Source organism: Coffea eugenioides, chromosome 10 (assembly GCF_003713205.1).
Source record: "Coffea eugenioides isolate CCC68of chromosome 10, Ceug_1.0, whole genome shotgun sequence".
Lineage (NCBI taxonomy): Eukaryota > Viridiplantae > Streptophyta > Magnoliopsida > Gentianales > Rubiaceae > Coffea > Coffea eugenioides.
Window position 1 is genome coordinate 9,854,325 of NC_040044.1, and position 22,432 is coordinate 9,876,756.

General features: G+C 35.4%; 1 protein-coding gene and 1 pseudogene across 1 annotated transcript; one reads left to right on the forward strand and one right to left on the reverse strand.

Annotated features, from left to right (window-relative positions):
• The first annotated feature begins 206 nt into the window (after positions 1-206).
• Positions 207-8,711, forward strand: LOC113750380 (agamous-like MADS-box protein AGL11). Its single transcript, XM_027294363.1, has 9 exons — positions 207-391; positions 5,846-5,927; positions 6,051-6,112; positions 6,646-6,745; positions 7,451-7,492; positions 7,595-7,636; positions 8,175-8,332; positions 8,534-8,543; positions 8,697-8,711. The coding sequence occupies exons 1-9, from the start codon at positions 210-212 to the stop codon at positions 8,709-8,711; spliced, it is 693 nt and encodes a 230-aa protein (XP_027150164.1). The 5' UTR covers positions 207-209.
• A 5,729-nt stretch (positions 8,712-14,440) lies between these two features.
• LOC113750381 lies at positions 14,441-22,152 on the reverse strand (annotated as a pseudogene).
• Positions 22,153-22,432: the final 280 nt, after the last annotated feature.

Sequence of the window (22,432 nt, forward strand, 5' to 3'; positions counted from 1 at the left end):
TCCTTTTTTCGATGTCCAGACTCTAAAATCAAGGGTTACTAGACCTTTTCATCTTTTTCTTTTCCTTAAGGAGGAGAATTTAAAAAAAAGGAAGAATATGGTAGCAATTTTTATCTTTATGGATCTGATTAGGCTTAGTAATTTTGTTAAAATTTGTCAAAAATCAAAAGGGTTCATTGGAAAAATGTTTTTGTCTGCAGACTCGAAAAATGGGAAGAGGAAAGATTGAGATCAAGAGGATTGAGAACAACACTAATAGGCAGGTGACCTTCTGCAAGAGAAGAAATGGACTTCTCAAGAAAGCCTATGAACTTTCGGTTCTCTGTGATGCTGAAGTTGCACTCATTGTTTTCTCTAGTCGCGGCCGCGTCTATGAGTATGCCAACAACAAGTAATTTTCACTACTCAGCTAAGCATTTCAAAGAACACCACTTTTTCAGCTGAAATGTTGCAACTTTTCGAATTTCTTAACTCCATCAGGTTATGCCTAGGTAATAATGTACTTAATGTGCTTGAAGAATTGCATGTGGGTGACAAAGATCTTGCCTTTTTTTTTCTTCTTTTTCTTTTTTTCTGTTGTTAATTTATTGGTCAAGTTGTGATAAATATGCAAAGATGTATTATAATTGTCAGAAAGAGGCAGTTAGGTTGTCAGACAAGCATGCAAAAAGCAGATTTATAATCAGCAGATGAAAATCTTTAGTCATTGATGAAGCCTGATCAGAGATTTCCTGTGTACTTTAGGTCATTGGCTGTCTAATGAGAATAATAGGAATTCAGTATAAGATGGGGAAGAAATAAGACCACAGAAATAGAGGCTGACGCATACCGGAAGTTTGCAGGAGAGACCTTCAAGAGAAAAAAATGAAAAAGAAATTTTCAGGAGAGACCAAAAACGAAAAAAAAAAAGAGGCTAAGGGTAGATATTTAAGATCAGAAGTTTTTCATTGGAACCCTTGTTACTTCACTTGACATTTTTACAACCCTCTAATTATTGTGAAAAAAGCGGGAATAAACTCACTTATTTTTCTATTCTTTTATCAATTGAGAAAGGAAAAAGCCTCAAATAAGTTCATTACTTAATTTGGAGAAGAAGATAAAAATCTTAAAACTCTTATTTAGATAAATCATTTGAAGTGCAGAGGAAAATTGACAAAATAAAAGTGAAGAGACACAATTACTCAATAGCTAGTTAAGTAACTCACTGAGACATGTTATCAATTAAGCTGCAATGGTTGATGTGCAAAGTGAAGAGAATTGTCAAAATGATTTTTTTTTTGTTTTGTTTTAATGGCTACTCCATTGTTTTTTCCTTTATTGGAAGACCCAACCAAATAATCCCTCCTGAAAGATGTCCGGCTGCTATATCTCCTTCTATCTCTTGCTTCCACAAGTACACTTCTTTATTATACATAAGCATCAAATTCTTTTTTTTTTTTTTTTTGCTATGTTATTCTTTTGTCACAACTTGTTTTGAGAAATTTATATGAAGTGCAAAATATGTTAATTTTTTACTATGGCTAGTTTCTTAAAGAAATATGCAATAGTGCAAGGTTGCCAGGAATGATGTCAGCAGTGGATGAGTAATTTTATCACAATGTCTGACTCAGTGATAAGTGGTTGAAGTCTTCTATCTAATCTCAACATTATCTTCACTAGCATGTGGATTAATGTTTCAGCAATATGCATGATAAGTTATAAATGAACTTCATGATTTGATAGCTTTACAGCAACCAAATTCATTTTTAGCTCTGTCCGCCATGGATCCTAAATGTGGGCAAAATGCTAAAATAGGGCCAAAATTTACACAGGATATCACTTTTTGGGGTTAATTTCACTTTGCACCCTTTAACTACACCTAAATTTCCACTTTAGTCCTTAAACTTAAAAATAGGGCACTTTAATCCCTAAATTATAAAATTTATCCGACTTAAGTAACATCATCAAGGAAGTGAGACAGATTTTATGCCTAAGTGGGTATACTTTAGCGACTAAATTGGAACAAATTTTATACTTTAGGAACTAAAATGGATAAATTATATATTTTAGGGATTTAAGTACAATGAATTTTATAATTTATGAACTAAAGTGTCCCATTTTGAAGTTTAATGACCAAAATGAGAACTTGGATATAGTTAAAGGGTACAAAGTGAAATTTGTCCCTAAACTTCAACATGACTTGATTTGCTCTTCAAACTTTAAATAAGTACAATAAATGGGCCCCTAATTATATATCTAGGTTTTAAAATTTTTTTTTTTTTCAAAAGTACATGCAGCTGTGAACAACTTTGTGAGCTATAAATTAGATCACAAACCATCAATCTTCATCCTTGAGTTGCCAAGTAAAATGCTTAATCAGGTTAACATTTCTTTTTCCAATTTATAGCAACAAATTGCTTAGTGTTTTGGATTCCCTCTTGATGCAATAAAAGTTGGACTATAAAATTTTTTTTGTACCAATTTCAATTAACAAAAATTTTACATTTCTAATTTGTCATCTTTTACCAAGATCTCCATTCCCATAGAATTAGCAAAGATAATATTGAAATTATTTTCCATGACATTTGCAACTTTTGTTGTTTGTAATAGCCAAAATAGTTATGGTTCGCCAATTTGTGCCCTTGTGAATGAATTTCCATGAAAAGTAGTACAATGAAACACGTGAACAATTTCCTTTTCATCTTGGTTTATTATTTACGTATTCCCTATATGTTCCATTTTCGCATTTACTTATCAATATACAAAAGAAAAAACCAAAATTTCTAAACTGGAAATTTTAAAAAATGTACTATACCTTGCCAAAAGGAATCATGGTTAAACTTCCTGGGAGGTGAAATATATGATTCAATAAATATTTGGCTTCTGACTAAGCATGAAAAAATAGATCTTCAACACACTATTTGAATACATAAAAATGGGATGATTGGGCAGCTGTTTTTACTATGGTGGCAGTACATAGTACTCAGTACTCACCTGTCACCCTCCACCCCTGCCATATTCTTGAAATGCCGCGCTTTATCAGAACAACCAAGAAAACATAATACTATTTATAGTACCACATGATATCCAAGCACCAAACGAGTAAGGGAACTTACAGTTTACCACTCAAGTTAATTTGTTTTGTTGCCTATTTCCATCTTTGGGGGCCTTCAATTTGCCTGCCTCTTTCATGTCCTACTCTTCTTCTTTTCTGTGAAAAGTGTACTCCCTGGCTGTCCTGTCCCCTTCCTTCTCTTTCTCTCTCTTTCCTCTCCCCTCTCCCATCTCCCGAGTCCCTGATTACCACAACCCTGCAAAAGTTTGTCCATAATTCCTAACCTGAAATTAGTACTAACGAAACCTCAAAAGTTTTGCTTTTCCTATGTCTGTTTTCCATTCTACCATGAGTTAAGTGAAGCATTAATGAATGAAATACTCATGAAGGAGGGGAACTTCAAGATAGACGAATGTGCAGTGCCAATCTCTTCAAACTGAAAGATATATGAATAAAGAAAAGGAAAAAAATATGAAGTATATAAAGCATATATGGAGTATATAAGTTGAAGGTTATGGGTTTGAGTCATCAAGGAGTGTAAGTAGGGAACCACTGCTGATCATCTTTGAAAAATAAAAAAAAAAACGTTAGTTGAAGGTTGATGAGATGTAGAGGTAGTGACTTTATAACTTTGTAGCAAGTACTTGTTCTAGAGCTGAGGTTCTTGAATGATAATATGGAAAAAATAAAGCATACATGAAGTATATAAGTTTAAGGTTGATGAACTGTGGAGGCAGTGGCTTTACAACTTTGTAGCAAGTACTTGCTCTACAGTTGAGATTCTTGAATGACAATATGGCTACTGCTTCTTATCTACTTCCCATTTTCCATCAACTAATGAGGGTTTGTCGCTAAACCGCTCTGTCAAATGCCACTTACTGATTCCTAGTTTTGAGTGTTTCATGACTTATTTGGTCAGACTTGACTCTTCACTTTAGTTTAGTCCAGCTTATCCCATCATCACTATCCTTCGCAATTACTGAAAATGATAAGCTTATGATTGGTCTTAGTGATTCCCATAAAAGCATAATTAACCCAATGCTTTAATTATCTTAACTGAGCACACATGTGATTAGCGGCTTTTGGAGAAAAATGGATCATTTTTGAACATGTCTCAAAAGATGTGATAACACTCACCACAACAATTTATAGTAAGCATGATCGCCCTAGAATTTTTGTTTCTTTTCTTTTTCTTTTTTATTAACTGTAACGGCATGTAACAAATACTATCAAAATTTTTTAAAAAAAGTAGTATCAAAATTACCCATTTTGGTGGTCAAATAATAGAAGAAGATTAAGCATGAAAGGCATTGTAAATGTTTTATTGATTCATGATATGGTGATTGGTGAGGCTGATGAACATCAGTATGATATCTCTCAATCAAAATGGATAATGGGTTGATGTCATTGTTCTAAGATTCCACCACTTCTTGAAGACAGTCATGCTTGGATGTTGAACTTAAACTCATATGTGGCTAAGGTTGGCTTGCTTCATTGTCGTGTGCATTCTTGCTTGGCTACTCAGAAATGTCTCTTGCACCAGAAAAACACCCACTTACCAAGCATTCTTTCCACTCCTCTGTCTTCCACTCCTATGTTAGATCATGTCATCTGTCGTGAAGAAACATCTATTTAGTGTTCTCAGCTCAACACTATTCAAGCAGGGAGATCTTACATCACCTCCACATTCACATCCTTTTTTTTTTTTCCTTTTAATATATTCTCTGGTCGTAACACTTCTCTCGCTTCATTTCTAAATTCCATTTTTAGCTTTCAGTATCTTCTACTGCTTCTGTTCTCTATTCAATATGGATTCACCAACATTTACTCCTTACTCACCCTGAAGGTTGCATCTTTGGATTTTACTCACCCTAAAGAGTTTTTGAACCTTTTCATTTGTTTTTTGGCTTTTTCTATCTTATTTACTGTTTACATGAAGACCTCAACAAGTTTTGCAACTTTCTGTCAAGCCTTTGAAGGAGGATCATGGACCTCTTTCAGGGTACATCAGGAGACTGGAGAATGGGAAATTTGCTCAGACTTGAAAAAGCTACTAGTAATAAGGCGCTGAGTTGACCAAGTACATATTCCGCTAAGTTTGGTTGACCTTGTCAGTTCGAAACTTCAGATACCTCTCTCTTTTCTCTGAGTCTGTGGGGCCACAGGAGTTTCATTACTTTCCTCATCAGAGTCAAAACTTCACGTAGCCACGTTAGTGCCAGTGCGTGTCTGCCTTCTTTTGTATACACTTTGGGATTCTGTGTTTTGTGAGTAGTTCTTCCCCAAGCCTCCAGAAAACAAAAGGGGATGTAATTTTCCCTTCTTGGAATCATTCGACAGAGGTTTCTGCCTCTGAGCTCTCTTATATCGCATCTTTAATAAATCTATAGCATTTCCACAATTGTCTATCTCAGCTGAATTTTCCTCATTCCTACGCCATAATATGTTATGTCAGTTTGAATTTGTGTCTTATGGTTGTAATTAGTAAATAATTAGAGTCCATTGGGATTGCATTTTTTTGAAATTCTTGAAAGTTTTTGTCAAAAAGAAAAATACCTTAGTACTTCTTTCTTTTAAATGTGACGTATTTGAGGTAACGAAATGATTGAAAAATATGTGACGCGAATATTTTCCAAAAACTCCAAATAACTTTTCCACGATAAATGGCAATGCAAATAAGGCTTTAGACTTATTTGTTGTAGGTTGAATTAGTATTGTACCAATAGTAGTATTTTTGTTTAACTTGTCACAAGAATTTTCCAAATATTTTCTTGTTACTGAAACAACTGATTGTCGAACAATTTGTAGCAGCATAAAGAGTACTATAGACCGGTACAGGAAGGCAACCACAGATGCTTCAAACAGTTGCTCCACTCAGGAGATCAATGCTCAAGTAAAATGCTTACTTTCTTAGCACTTCAGACAAATCGTGTATAATATTCTATGCATGTAGCAACAGAAACTTAGCTGTTTTCTAAAATATGCTGTAGACTTTAACCCCTTGCTTTGTGTTTAGTTCTACCAGCAAGAATCCAAGAAACTGCGCCAGCAAATACAGATGATCCAGAATTCCAACAGGTGATTATTATTATTTTTTGTTTTAAATTTACCATTGCCAACAATTTCTACACAGAAGCATGCATGAGATTGTAACATCTGAGAAGCTAATTGAAGAGTCAGTTTTAAAATGATACTCTTAATTTAATGTTGGTTTATTGATTTAATACCTATGATATGTATAAGATTAACTTTATTCTAACTTAGATCAGCAATGGGAAAAGACCATCATAGATTCTATTCGTTCAACGCCCCTATTTAGTCAATGTTCTATATCCTTGCCAAAATTGAGAAAGTGGAGTCTTTTTTCACTTCTGTTGTTACTAACAACTAAAGGGCATCAATCATTCGACATTTGCATCTACTGATAAATTTTAGAGTGAACACACTTTCCTTCAAATAAGATAAAAATGGCCCAAAATATGTTCAGGCTGAAATGTTATGTCATAGGACTCTTAAAAACAGAGTCCAATTTGTTTAAGTGGCAATTATAGGAAGAATCAGATCGTCAGTCGGGTTATATAAATTCGAGCTTCTGAAATCTTTTCTTGCAGGCATCTCATGGGAGAAGGTTTAAGCTCCCTGAATGTGAAGGAGCTGAAGCAGTTGGAGAACAGGCTTGAACGAGGCATCTCAAGAATCAGGTCAAAAAAGGTATTATTGTTCCGAAAATTGAACCAAATAGGTCATCCTATAGGACGACTAAGTTTAATCATAGTATCAGTTCTGCCTATAAGACCTTAACCACTAAAAAGGAGACAACAATCAATAGTTTGTGTTTGGTTCCTTGTTTTACACTAAATTATAGTATTTCATAGAAATTTTACTTAAGTTTGACAGAAAACAACTCCAATCCAATTTTAATCGTTAAAACGAAATAGGTACAGGCATGGGCGGAACTAGGGGTGGCAGGGAGGGCCTCCACCCCCAAGTTTTGGAAAAATAAGTTTTTCTTACTTAAAAATTTTAAAATTTTTAAAAACAATTTTGTGTAAATTTAAACTCTTGCCCCACAAAAAATTAGAAAATATTTCAGGATATATACTAAAGTTTTGCCCCAGAATTAGATTTCACCTCATAAAAGGAATACAGCCTATCATTCATGGACACATTCACCGGCTGACAAAACTGATAGGCTTTCATTATTTTCTTTCTATTGTGGACATGAATTTATCGCCCTCTCAATAATTAATATATAGCCATTTGGTTCATCCTTGCATTATTCAAAACTTCATATAGATATTTTTTTTCCCAAGAAAAGTATGAAAATTAATACTGATGATTCAAACTATTGGCCAACTACATTTAATTTTCCTATGTTCTCATTGTCATTTTCATGTTTGTCTTCATCTTAAACAGCATGAAATGATACTTGCAGAGACTGATACCCTGCAAAAGAGGGTAAGGTTTTTAAGTTCTACGGTGCCATGCTTTATAATTGCATTTATGTTTATACACTGTATCCGAAAGTTTTTATTAATTTTTCTGTTTTCTTGTTAATAGGAAATTCAGCTGGAACAGGAAAATGCTTGTCTTAGAGCTAAGGTAAGATTCAGTACAGGAGATGCTAAATTACTATGCTTTTAACACATTCCAAGAATACAGAAATTCACAATAAAGGGAAGATGCTAAAGAGCAGAGTTGTGTATATATGTTGCCTAGTAGAGAATAGAGATACAACCATTAGTGGTATGGAGTGAACCAAATCTTAAGCCATGTGTTACAGATATCTATATCTTAAAAATATGAAAACTAAAAGATAAATATGGAATGGGGATTACATTCAGATTGTCTGATATAGTTGAGCAAATGTATAGAAATTTTGTTTGTATAGCTAAGTATTTTAGAATGTGTATAATGATTGATTAGATCACTAGAGATGATTGTGATGTAGTAGGGTGACTGAGATTCCCTTTCTAAACCTGATTTTCACATGATTAATAAAAGTTCAATTTTGCTAAAAAAAAGAGATAAATATCGAGCTTAAACATAGATCTATATGGAGATCTACACTTAAAGTTAACAAAAGAAAAAAAAGAGTTATATTTTACAAAAATAAAATGTTCTATATTCTTTGTTTCAGATAGCAGAAAATGAAAGGCTTCAGCAACTGAGCATTGTGCCACCTGGGCAAGAATACAACGAAATGCAGGCTTATCTGGCTAGGAATTTGCTTCAACTCAACATGATGGAGGGTGTGCCTGTTTTTCAAGTCCCTGACAAGAAATCTCTTCAACTCGGGTAAGCATATCCTACATATTGCCTTCTCAGCTTGTACACTATCAAGAAAAAGTTCGTGATCAATATGTTTGCATACTGCGAAAACTATCTCTTGAGATACATGAGATTCTACCGTTTTATGCAAACATATAAAATTCTTATTGGGCAAACACGCTGTAATGTAGAATGCTGTTAGCTTAAGGTCCACATTTTGCGTTTCAGGTTGGATCTAGTAGGTTAATAGCTAGCTAGGTACCAGTTTTCTGTTCCAAGTTAATCTTGGTAATGTTCTCTTACATTTGTGATTGATTAGCCCTTCAATTTTTCAAGATTATCTTTTGGGGTAAATTATTCCAATCTTATAACATTTTCACTATTGATGCAGGTAGACTCTACCTGAGAAGGTACCTCTTGGAGTTCATATATTCGAAATAATTCGCATTGACTTGCTTGTAATATTATTATTGCGACTACAACGAGACAAAGCAGATTGACAATTTAAAATGGAACTAATAGTTTGTGCAACTCGTGTGTGTTGAGTTGACCATATCAATCGTTTTCTCTTTTGTTAATGTTACTACTAGCTAGTAATTATCCATACATCTATGAATTACTCTCTCTCTTTCTCGTATTCAAATGGTGGAAAGATGCTGTTTCTTGTTTCTTACAGGTGGATAACTTATTTATGCTTGATAAAAAGTTGGCAAAATGTTTTGAAAAAAATTAAATAAAGAAAAACCATTAGAATATCTGGAATTCCATCATAAAATTGCACACCACCCGCTTTCAGATTGCCTTTTGAGCTCTTTCTTGATTTCGTGTGATCCTCCTGGGCAATTACCTTCTGCTTTCAAGCGAGTTTCTTGCTCTTGTCAATTTCTGTTCAAATAATAGATGTGGTCTCTAATTTTTGTTCTTGACCTGTTGATTAATGTAAAGGAAGAGTTAATGGTTCCAAGAATCAATTGAATTCATGTCCTCAAGAGATGCTGTTTTAAATATTTCTTTGGACAAGATTTCAAGAAAGAAATATGTTGTATGATTCTATGATGCAAAAACAAGAGATTTATCTGTTGAGTTTGTCTTTGTATCTCACATCGGGAGTTTTACAAAAAAATCTCTCCTTTTGGTGGTTATAAATATAATAGATATAAGTGAATTTAAATGTGCTAAGGGCACTAGTTCAAGTGCCGTATGCACTAGTTCAAAAGAGTTTAGGGAGCTCACGCCCCAATTTGAGAGGAGTTTTGGTCCATATTTTTAAACTCGGACCGGAAAGTGAATCGGAAAACCTTCCGGTTCATGGTTCCCGGTTCAAAAGTTTAATAATTTTTTTATTCATTTAAGTATTAAGAATTTTGAATAAAACTAAAATATTTGTCGCACCCATTTTTGAAAATAAATAATAAAATTTATGGCGTTAAAAAAATGTATTTATTGATTTTAAAAATAGAATAAACAAAGAAAAAGGACCTAAAATAGTATTTAAAAAGTGCGACGATTTGGGCCCAAAATAATAGTTTAAAAAGGATTTTTAAGAAAAAATAGGAGTTGTTACTTAGTATTGAGTTAAGGTGTACCAAATCACCCAAAATATATTTTTAAATAAAAAATAAACAAACTCTTTTTTGATAACTCCAGGTCTTCGAAGAACAAGAGAAAAGAGTTCGGGAGTCACGGTTGAAGAAAGGGAAGGCAAAAATTTGATCTAAGCCACCCTTTCAACTTAGCCAAGGCTAGTTGCGTGATTTAGTAAAAAATTTTCTTAGTCTAGCCTATAAAACTTATCACATTTGGATGTTTCTATATGGATGCAAATTTAAACCTAAAGAATATCGAGAGGGTCGAAATATCTCTTCAAAATTTAATTAGTGCAAATCACATTAATTGTGATGCCCAAAATGATTCTTAGAAGAGGTTACGAATATGCAAAAGATAAGACTCGAAAAAATAAAGAATTATAATATATAAATATACATGGCCTAAAAGAGAGGAATGCAATATAACGAGTACGGGAGACTAAGATTCGTAACTCAATTTTCCTTTCTATAGAGGAGATACGAGCGTGCTAAAGTTAAAAAGCCATACTTGTCTATTTTCCATATTTGAAGGGTGACTATCCAAACCTAATCAAACAAATGATCTAGCCTACTTCTAATTTTCTAAATGAAATGCAAGTCTAAATGTCGTGTTTTATGCACATAGGGATAAGAGAGATAGTATAAAGGAAATATCATGCCAAATGAGGAAAAGGATCCTAAAAGTGAAAAGTATGCATGAAATGCAATAAATGTCATGTACAATATGAATTCTAGCGCGAAAATGGCCTAAAGGGTCTAACATTGGATTAGCCCATTTCAATAAGTCTTCACTAGCGTTGGACTAGTGAGAAATCAGGAAGAAAGACCACAATTAGCGTTGGACTAGTGTGATGACATCATGCATTTATTATAACTAAATAAATCATATAAAGTATAATTAAAGCAAATAAACACATAAATCACATAGAGCACATAACACATAAACATAATATCTATATGCAAAACCCTAGTGAAAGCGAATAAACACGTAAGCACCCAAACAAATAAACGCAAATAAAAGTCTAATAACTACAATCTAAGAGGAAATTTTAAAAAAATAACTTAACTATTACATTAATCTAACTAATTACATTTTTGATAAAGTTAAAGCCTATCTATTACATGGCCTAATTAAATACATATCTTGAACATCTATCTATTACAACTTGGCATTTAAATGCCTCTCAAATATCCATCAAAATTAAATAAAATACATGAAACTTAAAAATGCATAAAAATGAGTAATTAAAAGAAAAAGCACTCAAAGCATGCAATTACATATAAAAAAACACATAGAAGCACATAAGAGGATTAAAAATAATGAAAGAAAGTATCTCCTTTGAAGTAGTGGTCAAATGAGGCTAGATTTGTCCTATTTATGTTTCAAAATCAACAAAATGGTTCAGGCACCAATTTAATTAACAAATAAATGATAAAGAAGTGAAAATAAACATGAAATATACCAATTAAAGCATTTAAATGAAGTATAATTAACAATTAAAAAAGATAAACAACTTATGTTTAAGAAATCAAAACTAATAGGGACCTAATTGCAAAAATTGAGAAAGTTTTTAGGGTCAAAATATAATTATTATAAAATAGGGGTAAAAATACTCAAGAATCCAGGGACTGGACTGCAATTTTCGGATCTGATTTTTGAGGTAAAAGGCTGATGGGCCATTTTTATTTCTTCTTGTTGGCTGAAAACCCTTGACCCAATAGAAAACCCAAGGAAAAACGATGGGGCAGCCCGTCATCTTTGACCAAATAAACCCAATCAGAAAAGGTGGGTTTTAACCTCCAAAACCCATGCCAAAATCCAAAAAAATAAACCAAAACCCATTTGCTAAATCCAACCAAACTAACCCTAAACCCAATAACTAAACTTTCTTACAAAACCCAACAAGATAAAAATCAACTAAAAAATATTTAACCCTAATTATATCCTAAAATCCAGAATTAATCTATAAAAAGAGGATTAAAATTAAAACCCAAATTAAAATATAAAAAGAGGATTAAAACTTAAAAGGGGCAAAATTAGTTCAATTTTTCCAGATTTTGAGCTGTAATACAATTAGGCAAAATTTGGGGGGTCAAAATATAATTTCCAAAAATCACATGCATCTTGTTCGTGGCTTTCTTCTGCAGTAACCCAGAAAGCTTATTCAGCACACGAAAACCAGCCATGAACTCAAGCAAAACTAGTGGATTCATCAGCTAAAACCCAACAGGAACCTCTACTCAACAAGAAAACAACACAGCACGAGATCAATGGTTCAAAATCTCCCCCTCCTCAGATTTGCAAGTAGAAAGAAAAGTAGACAGCCTTCATTCCTGGGTTCCAAACAAAGCCCCAAAACATAGCTTTGATCATGAGCTGCAAAACTTGCAAAGATAACAAGGACAAACATTCATAGTTGATGGCTTTCACATTAACTTGCCAGTTTCATCATCCTTTTAATAAGATGCGTCAGATCCAACCATAAACATATGACAAGCACAGAACTCATGAAACAATAATAAAAAAAAAAGTTCCTATTTAACAAGTTTAATTTTTGCCTGTGGATTGTAACAAGCAAAGGAAAGGGTTAAGAGTTACCTAAAGATGAATTTTAGACGAGGTGGAAACCCAAGGGAGTGACCAGAGGTTGCTTCTGTGGAATTTTGCAAATTTGTAGATGTATCAGTCAAACGGATTCGTGACTTTGAGGGGCAAATTCGAAGGCTTTCTCAATGTTTTTTGCAAAAAATTTCTGAACAAAACTCCTTCCCCTACTCCCTAGTTTGCGCAGAAACTGATAGCTCCTCAGATGAAGCCCAATCAAAAGAGAAAGACCCTTCGTAATCAGCCTTATTCTCCGAAAATTTCTGCAAAAAATTTTCTTCCTTTTTCTCTCTTTTCTTCTCCTTTTCTCTCTGTGTTTTCCTTGTCCGCAGCCTCTCACTCTTTTTTTTTTTTTTTTTTCTAATGGCTGCATTTGGAGCCTTTTATAGGAACCAAAACTTCCCTCGACCCTAGCAGCAATCGAGGAGATTTTGCTGCATTTTCTGGCCAATTTTTGAGCCATTAGATTGGCTTGATTCCAGAAGATTCTTGATGTTTTGGATTAAGGCCAGGTGGCCATGTACCGGAGGGCTTGGAGGGAAAGCAAAAATGCAAAAAAAGAGTGGAAATGGGAAGAGAATGGAGCTGCAAATCTGTACTGGTTTTGCTCTTCTTCTTTGTAGGAAGAAGAAGAGAAACCCAGCGCGTGTCGCGCACGCGCGAGTGGGCTCTTTTTTTTTTACAAAAACTAATTTCTGTTTCTTTCTCTCTTTCTTCTTTTGCCTTTCTTTTCTAAAAAGAATTGAAAATGATTTTCTTAAGAAAATAATGAAACAAAATAAACTAAAAATAAATAAAATTTAAACAAGATAAACTAAAAAATGAACAAAAAAATAGGAATAAAATGAAGTAAAAAATAAAATGACAAAATTTTGGTGTCTACAATATTTATTTTAGAGAATAAATACTTAATAAAATCCGGTTAAACCTCCCAAATTTTACCTGTTTTTACTGGCTCAACCGATTCTTGACCGATTTTGACCGGTTCAATTAATTCTTTGGCTTTTTAATTGAACTAGACCGGATACATGGCCGGTTCGTGGTTCAATCGATCAAACCGCGAACCGGCCGGTCTTCAAGTTTTCAAAATATTGGTTTTGGTTAGGTATCAAACCAAAAGAGTATGTTATGCGCTTTTAGACCGTTAAGCAATTTGTGCTATTTAGACTCTTTTGTATTTTCAGTTTTATATGCCTTTTGGATCTTAGAATTATTCCTACATTTTATACTCTTTCTTTTGTACTCTTTTTCTATTTTAATAAATCTACTATCCCTTCATCCGTCGACGTAGGTCAGTTTGACCGAACCACATAATTGACTGAATCACGTAAAATCTTATGTTTCTCTGTTTGATTTATTTGATTTGCTATTGTCTTTATTGGGTTGTCAAGAACCCTATTGTTTTTGTTAGTCAAATCTTATGTTTCTTTGTTTGATTTATTTGATATGTTATTGTCTTTGTTGGGTTGTCAAGAACCCTATTTTTTTCGTTAGTCAAATTTCTGGAACCAAACTTAACAATTAACATTATCTAGTAGTTTTAGCACAACGTATTACGATACAATATTTACTACTAAATAATAAAAGTGTCAAGAATTCAACTTTACGGAAATCAACTATACATTTCAAAAAATATTAAACAATTGAAATGAACATTTTGAATCTTGTAACTTCTTTTACGATATGTTATGAGAAGGCAATCTTGAGTTAACAGTGTGGATTGAGTGATCAACTGCTAAACAAACCACGCGTAGAATTATAGGCAATTAAGCTTCTATTTGAATTAAAAAAAACACAGTATTGAATGCATTAAAAACCTCCTAAGAAATGAGTTGTTTGAAGCAAAAAATTATAAAGATGTCAACAATCATTTGCGGGCATTCCTGTGCTTAAACAACATGCATGAGAAGCCCTTTTAGGGTCTAAGAAATACAGAAACATAAATTAAGATTTTGCAGCATGAAAGTAAAACTAGAAAAAGAAAAAATCAAGAAGTCAGTAAAAGAAAAAGTCTAATTTAAGAAAATTACTTCAGTTGCTCTTCATGTGTTTTGCTGATTTGTTCCTTTAACTTGGTTATCTTCTACTTTGAGTCTCTCTCCAAACAATTCATCCCCACAGCATCATCAATATTAAGGTTTCATCAATATTAAGTTTCCATAGAGGTTTTAGTCTTTTTAAGCTACATTATAATCTAAGACCGAAAGATTGGAATGTAAAATATAAAATATTGGCTCACCTTGAATTCTACAGATAACGGATGATTAGTATATTGTTTTCCTCTATTTTTCATCACAGCTTCATTCACCAGGGAAAGAAGTTGCTGAAACTGTTCAGCTTTCTTGGCTGCAAATCTTTTGTCTTGTTATCAAATAATACGGTTAATACCACTAGCCTATTCCCACAAATCTCAAGCATTTCCTATTTCAAAACGATAGCAAAATAATTTCAAGTGAAGAGTTACACTTCAGGAAGGGAAGGTTTTTTTTTTTTTTTTTTTTTTCCAGAAATGATAGAGACTTTATTTCTTAAAATAAGGAAGTAAACACTACATGGTATGAGCAAGGACTCAAATTTTAACTTTACAAAAGTGGACTAGGCCACTGAGGAGCTTTGAGTTCCTCATCAAAGTATACGCATAGCTAATCTACTCAGTTTAGCACTGAGTCTATTCATTTCAACAGGCAAGCTATCAAATGAGCATTTCCTAAACATTGAGCAAAGATCTTTTATATCCTCCAGGTGAGTTGCCAGCCTTAGGTTGCTAGAAACTTGATACCGTATCATATTTAGGACCTGAGTGCATGGCGTTTGGATCTTGATATGTTGCCACCCTTTCTCCTTTAGCTTACAAAGTGCCAGTTTGATGGCCAAAAGATTATCCAGCACTACTGATCCAGTGCTTCTCTCATTCAGTATCCAAGCTTCACATTTCTGGCTCAGATTGTTTTCTGCTGTAACTCCAATTCCCATATTTTGCCCATCTACATGTTGTCCCACCTCAACACTAATGTTCAGCAAGTTATCATCCTCCCCCACCCTTTCCTCCTCATCTTGTGCTATTTCTGTTTCTGAGATGCTTATATGATATTCTATCTGTTGTGATTGGTAATACTCCTCCCAGTCCTTGATTGCTTTCCTGATGACTTCCATTGGATGTCTATTCTTGCCTTCGAATTCAACTTCATTCCTGGCTTTCCAGATCTGCCAAAGAATTTCCACTGTTAGGGTTATGTGTTCCCTTCCATCCTTTAGCGTCTGCACTTCCATTAACATACTCCACCATCTTCTAAAATCAGCAATGTGCTCCTTAAGTCCATCCCACTGGAGGGGTGCCATCCGCCATATCATTTGTGCTTGTTTGCAATGAAAGAATATGTGTTCCATTGTTTTAGTATTTTCTCCACATAGCTTGCAGATTATATCACTTTTGCCTGTTCGTTTATGTACTGCTTCCCTACTTGGCAAGGCTTGGTTCAGGCATTTCCATACAAACAGCTTTTGTTTGTGCTTTATCTTCATCTTCCACAGCTTTTTCCAGACTTTCCCACATCCTCCTTCCCAACTTGTCTCTCCCTTAGCTTTGCTACTTACTACTAGCTGTTTTTTCTCTCTTGTTATTGCTTCATATGCTGAGCTAACTGTGTACTGTCCATTCTCACTATGGCTCCAAAAGTAGCAGTCAGGCCTACCAGTTAGGCTTACAGGGATTTTGAGTATTTGTCCCGCTTCTCTTGCTTTAAAGGTCCTGAAAATTAGTGGTGAGTTCCATCTAAAGTTGGAAATCAGTTCACTCACTTTGCTAATCTTGCAATCTGGGGATTTTGAGGACTCTACTTTGCCTTCTTTGCCATCCTGGATCCAGGCATCCTCCCAAATTCTGGTACCCTTTCCATTACCTATTTTCCTCCTTACTCCCCTCCTTACCTCCTCCCTTACTCCCATCATGTTTTTCCATATCTAGGAGGAGTTGTCTTTGACTTCACAGCTTAGAGGTGACTCCTTCTGATAATACTTGGCTTTCATCACCTTGCTCATCAGCAGGTTTGGGCAGGTGAGAAGCCTCCAGATTTGTTTGCCCAACAAAGCTTTATTAAAGCCTTGTAAGTCTTTAAATCCTAAACCACAATTGTGCTTTCCAGTTGCCATCTTCTTCCATGAACACCAATGCACTTTCTTTTTGCCATTATCCTCTCCCCACCAGAACCTTGCCATGAGAACATGAATATCTTTACATAGTTTCACTGGAAGCTTAAAACATGACATTGCATAATTTGGCATTGCCATGGTTATAGCTTTCAGTAAAACCTCTTTCCCTGCTTGGGAGAGCTGCTTGTTACACCAGTTGGAGACTGTTTTCTGACATTTATCTCTGACAAACCCAAAAATCTGGTCCTTTGTTCTGGTAATGACCATAGGTAGCCCCAAATACTTCCCTTGATATACCACCTGTATATTTCCTAGTCTGCTGCAGATTTCCATTTGTTCTTCTTGTTCCACATTCTTGCTAAAGAAGACTGATGACTTTTCCATATTTATCATTTGACCTGAGCCTTGTTCATACGTTTCCAATATCTTCATCACTTTTTCAGCTTGAGCTTTTTCAGCTTTGCAAAAAATCAAAGAGTCATCTGTAAAGAAAAGGTGACTGATTGATGGTCCATCTCTACTTATCTTCAATCCTGATAGCTTATGGTTGCTCTCTGCTTGAGTCAGCAAATTGGAGAAGCCTTCTGATACTAATAAGAAAAGGTAAGGTGATAGAGGATCACCTTGCCTAATTCCCCTTGAAGGTGTTATGTATCCTTTTGACTCCCCATTTATGTTGAAAGAAAAAGTAGCTGTTGTGATGCATTCCATAATCCAGTTGATCCATATCTCACTGAATCCCATTTTGGTCATCATTGCCTTCAAAAAGCTCCACTCCACCCTGTCGTAGGCCTTTGACATGTCTAACTTTAAAGTCATAAAGCCTTGAGATCCCTGCCTTTTGTTTTTAAGGTAGTGCAAGTACTCATGAAAGACAATAACATTGTCCAAAATTTGTCTTCCAGGCACAAAGGTTACCTGGTTTTTACTGATGCATTTATCCAAAACTTTTTTCAATCTATTTGCAAGAATTTCGGAAATTATTTTATACAAAACATTGCAAAGACTTAGAGGCCTAAACTGCTTGATTTCAATGGGGTTTTCTACCTTAGGTATCGGGGATATGATGGTATGGTTTACTGCTTTTAGCATATGGCCAGAGTGGAAAAAACTTTTGATGGCTTGAATGATGTCTGTTTTGAGGATGTGCCAAAACTTCTGAAAGAAAATTAGTGTCATGCCATCCGGGCCAGGAGATTTTGTTGGGTTCATGGAGAATAAGGCTTCTTTAATTTCTATCTCCCTAATAGGTGCGATAAGTCCTATGTTCATTTGGTCGGTGATGGTCTGTGTTATTCCCTCTAGGACCTTATCTGTATGATCAGCCCCCTTACTACAGAAGAGATCTTTATAATGCTTCACAACTTCTCCTATCTCCTCTTCAGTGTTTGTCTAGGACTTATCCTCTCTTTGTAATCTGTTTATCTTGTTTCTTTACCTTCTGCCTTTTACACTTGAGTGGGAGAAATGTGTATTCCTATCCCCCTCCTTAAGCCATTGAACTCTAGATTTCTGGTTCCAGAATGTCTCTTCTTCATCATAAGCCTCATTCAATTGCATTTTCAGCATCTTGTTTCTCCCCTTTTTGTCTTGGCAGTCACTTTTTCTTAGTTCCTCCAACTGCTTCTTAACCTTCTCAATGCTCTTCCTAGCATTTCCTTGAAAGTTGTTTTTCCACTTGAGGATTGCTACTCTGCATGCCGCAATTTTCCTTTGTACTTTATACATTCTTAAGCCTGTTTGATCCTCTTCCCAAGCTTGCTTAACCACATATTCCAGACCCTCCTTTTTCAGCCATCTCCTATCGAATAAAAACCTTTTTTTCCTTCTTTCTCTTAGAGGGTTGGAATCTAGTAAGATCATGCTATGATCAGATCTAAAATTTTCAATGTGCTTCACACTAGCTCTATCAAACTGTTGCTCCAGTCACTACTCCCCAGAACTCGATCTAGTCTTTGCTTGATTTCCCCTTCGTGAGTCCAATGATTACTCCATGCCCAGGGGTTGCCTTCAAATCCCAAATCTATGAGTCCATTTTGATTAATGAAGTGTCTAAAGTCCTTAAAAGAGCATTCCTCTCTTCTTCTACCCCCCACTTCTCCTCATTGGAAGTGATATCATTAAAATCTCCTGAAATTAGCCACATTTGTCCCCATAGCACTTTTCTTCTCTCAATTACCTTCCATTGATTCCTCCTAATCTGATCATCAGTGCTAGCATAAATTCCTATAAACCACCAGTCCATATTAGTCTCATTGTCCATAATGTGAACTTCCATAGTAAAAGCAGTGGTTAAAACATCTAACACCTTCACCTCATTGTTCCACATCACTGTCATCCCTCCTGATTTATTCATAGATTCCACCACCACACATTCCTTAAACCTCGGCTGTTTTTGTACTTTTTCCATGAAATGTTTTCTGTTTTTGGTTTCACACAAGAAAACCATATATGGGGAGAGGAGGTTGCAAGCCTCCCTCAACTGGAGAATTGTCAAGGGGCTCCCAGCATCTTGACAATTCCACACCATGACTTTCATTTAACTATTGGTGACTATGTTAGGCTAGTCACCTCTCCCTTTCCATGGTTTACACAGCTTTATTGACCTATCTCCAACTTCCCTTTCTTTCCAACTACCTCAACCACATCAACGTCCACCATATCTTCATCTACTAACTGAAATTTCCTCTTCCCTGTATTTTCTTTGTCCTTCAAGAGGTTTTGTATGTCTTTCAATGGTTTTTTCCTTATCACTGGAGTCTTTAACTGTTTTCTAGTCCTTTTGTTAGCTTTCTTAATGCTTGCCCCCTCCATGACCTCCACTTGTTCCTCTACTTGCATACTCTCAGTTTCCAGTTCATTCAAGTGTTGCTCCCCAAGTCTCTCCAACACAATGTTCAGATGTCTTACATGGGACGTCTCTTCCCTAACTTGTATTGCCTGTTCTTCTCTTCCTTCCATAACTCTTGAACTCTCCCCCATTCCTGCAACCTTTCCTTTTTCTTTTTCTTTACTTGTCAGATGGCTTCCCCCTTGTTGACTAGTCTCTTCAGTTCCGTTCTCCTTCTCCCCTTGGTCCTTGGTATCAGATTTCTTTTTTTCCATCAGTTTTTCTTCTCCTGTCATTGGAACCAAATTCCCATCTTTAAAGCCCCATCGCTGTTTGTTGGGAAATATGTTGACTGGCTGTCTACCCTCTTTCTTTCTGAGGTGACAACCTCCCCCCACCAGCTCTAAGCCATGGCCCAAATTGATTATCCAGATGACCTCTCTCCACTTGTATGCTGGCTGTACAGTTCCTTTCTTCATGTCCTATCTTACCACAGGTGTAGCAGAAGTCTGGGCACCGTTCATACCTAAAACTTACCAATTTCACATTTCCATCCATTTTGACCGTGGTACCACGCATTAGGGGTTGTGATATGTCTGCCATTACCAACACCTTAATGTGCCTTCCCTCCTTACCTCCCCCTTGAGGTATAATAACCTCATTTGTCTCCTGGAATGCTGAGGCTATCTTCCTCCCCACTTCCTTCGAGATCCAGTGCACTGGAAGGTTCCAAATTTGTATCCATAATGGGGCAATGTTGAAGTCAGCCTTTTCCTCTTCAAAATCTACAAACCATGGCCTAATCACTAGCATTTGACTATCGATGACCCATGGCCCTCCATTAGAGATCCTTTCCCTATTCTTTTCATTGGGAATGAAGAACTGGAATGTATTGACTCCTACCTCCACCACCCTCAAGCCTTTAGGGTATCCCAATGCTAGAGTAACAAAATCTTTAACTCCCATGAAATTTATGATTTTTTCTCCTTTTATCTTCCCCACCAGACTTTCTTCACATTCTTTAACACTTGGTCCTACATCTCCCAGATCAATCTCCGTACCTCCCAACTCTTTTGTTGAGAGCACAAATTTTTGCAGGATCTCAGCTATCTCCTCAGCCATAGGGCTCCAGCTAGGATACAAGATGATGAATATCATTGACCAAATCACCACCAAGAGATGGCCGAGGGTAAACTCTATCAAACAGGGGTGATCCACTTAAGGTATGAAAAACCCACTTAGAAGAAGCAGTTCAAAGGCTCAACTAACAGAAAAAGGTTGACTATCCTACTACTGCATCAGTACTTTAAAAACTTTGGAAACTAAGAGAGAAGACAAATTTTCTTTTTTCCTTTTTTTTTTAATTTTTCCTGCTTTTTGAAAAATATGAAAACAGAGTGCTCCTTCTAGTCCAGGAGATCACTTTTCCTCCACCAAAATGCAGTTTTTTCTTTTTTGTTGAAAGCACTAGAACTAAGCGAGGAAAGAGTACCCAAAGGGCCACAGTGATTTTCCTCTCAAGAGTACATGCATGACCTGGCTAGATCTGTGCAGAAAAGCTTTAAAGCTACCCGTTGGAGGTTTACAAGCAGGTGTGAGTGGAGCTCCTTTCAGTGTACTTTGTTTTTTGGCTCCACCAATCCAGAACTGAAGATAAGATCTTGTCTTTGTCTTTAATGCTACCTCTTAATGCTGTCGGAAAGCTTTAAAGTGAATGTAATGGGTTTTGTTATCTTCCAGGTAAGATTGAAGTTTGGTGGGTTTCCTTGTTGCAAACAAAGTATTTCGGAAACCTCCCAAGGATGGAGATTTGCACACTTCCCAAGAGAGAGAAAATTTGAACTCTCACGCGGGAGAGACTTTGTTAGGAAGGGAAGGTTAATGAAACAAAATTTAAACAGCTTAGGCGACCTTGTGGAAATTCATGAAAACAATAAATCAGAAGTGAATGCACTAACAAGTGTGACAAACACACATGATCATACACCTCTATGCAATACCTAATGGAGATTCATGAAAACAATTAAATCAGATTGTACAAACCTACCTTCAAAGGCTCAAAATTGTCCAAGTAATCATCTAAAGTCATTTCATCTCCTTCAAGTTCATCACCACCTGTATAAACCACGATCATATATTCGGTGATCTTGTTTCCCAAGATCACCACCTGTATAAACCACGATCATATAGTCGGTAATTTTGCAAAATCTCAATAGCAGACACTTGTTCTCCCGTCACCCGGTTTCTAACTGACAAAACTAGTAGGAAAGCATGGATGCCACACTTGGCCATGTCCATGCATTTCACAATCTCTTTTCCAATAATATAAGGTTTATCATCAAAAAGCCCTGCAAGTTTAGCATTTACCTTTTGTATCAAACTACACAACAATGTCGGTGTAAGGGATTCATTTCTTTCAACAATTCAGCCCTATGAGAAATGAGAAAAACTATCACATTGATTATTTGGCCATCTTCCAATACAGTACTCTGTATGTAGTTCACAAATATTTGTCACACAAGAAAGACCAGCCATTGACTTGAATGCCTTTCTCCTGAGAATACTATTACCAGTTGCACTTTTTCCTCTGCCTACAACCCCAACAGGGACGATATTCCAAACCCCATTCTAAAGAAGAACTTAACTCCCCATTATCATGAATTGAACTTCCATCCATGTTCCCGACAATCACAAAATCTCTAGCAAAAGTAAAAGTTTTCAACATATATACAGTTATGCTTAAAACAAAAATTCAAAAGTTCTAGATAAGATCTATAAGAAAAAGAAGTAATCTTTTATACACTGATAATGTATATATTGTCATCTTTGGACGAATGGCAATTATCCAAATTTTCAATTTGAAATTCAAATTAATAGGAAACTGAATCCCTAACCAGAACTAAAGTTTGGAATTTTTATAATAGTTTGGCTAGCTAAATTTTTATAACACACGGATA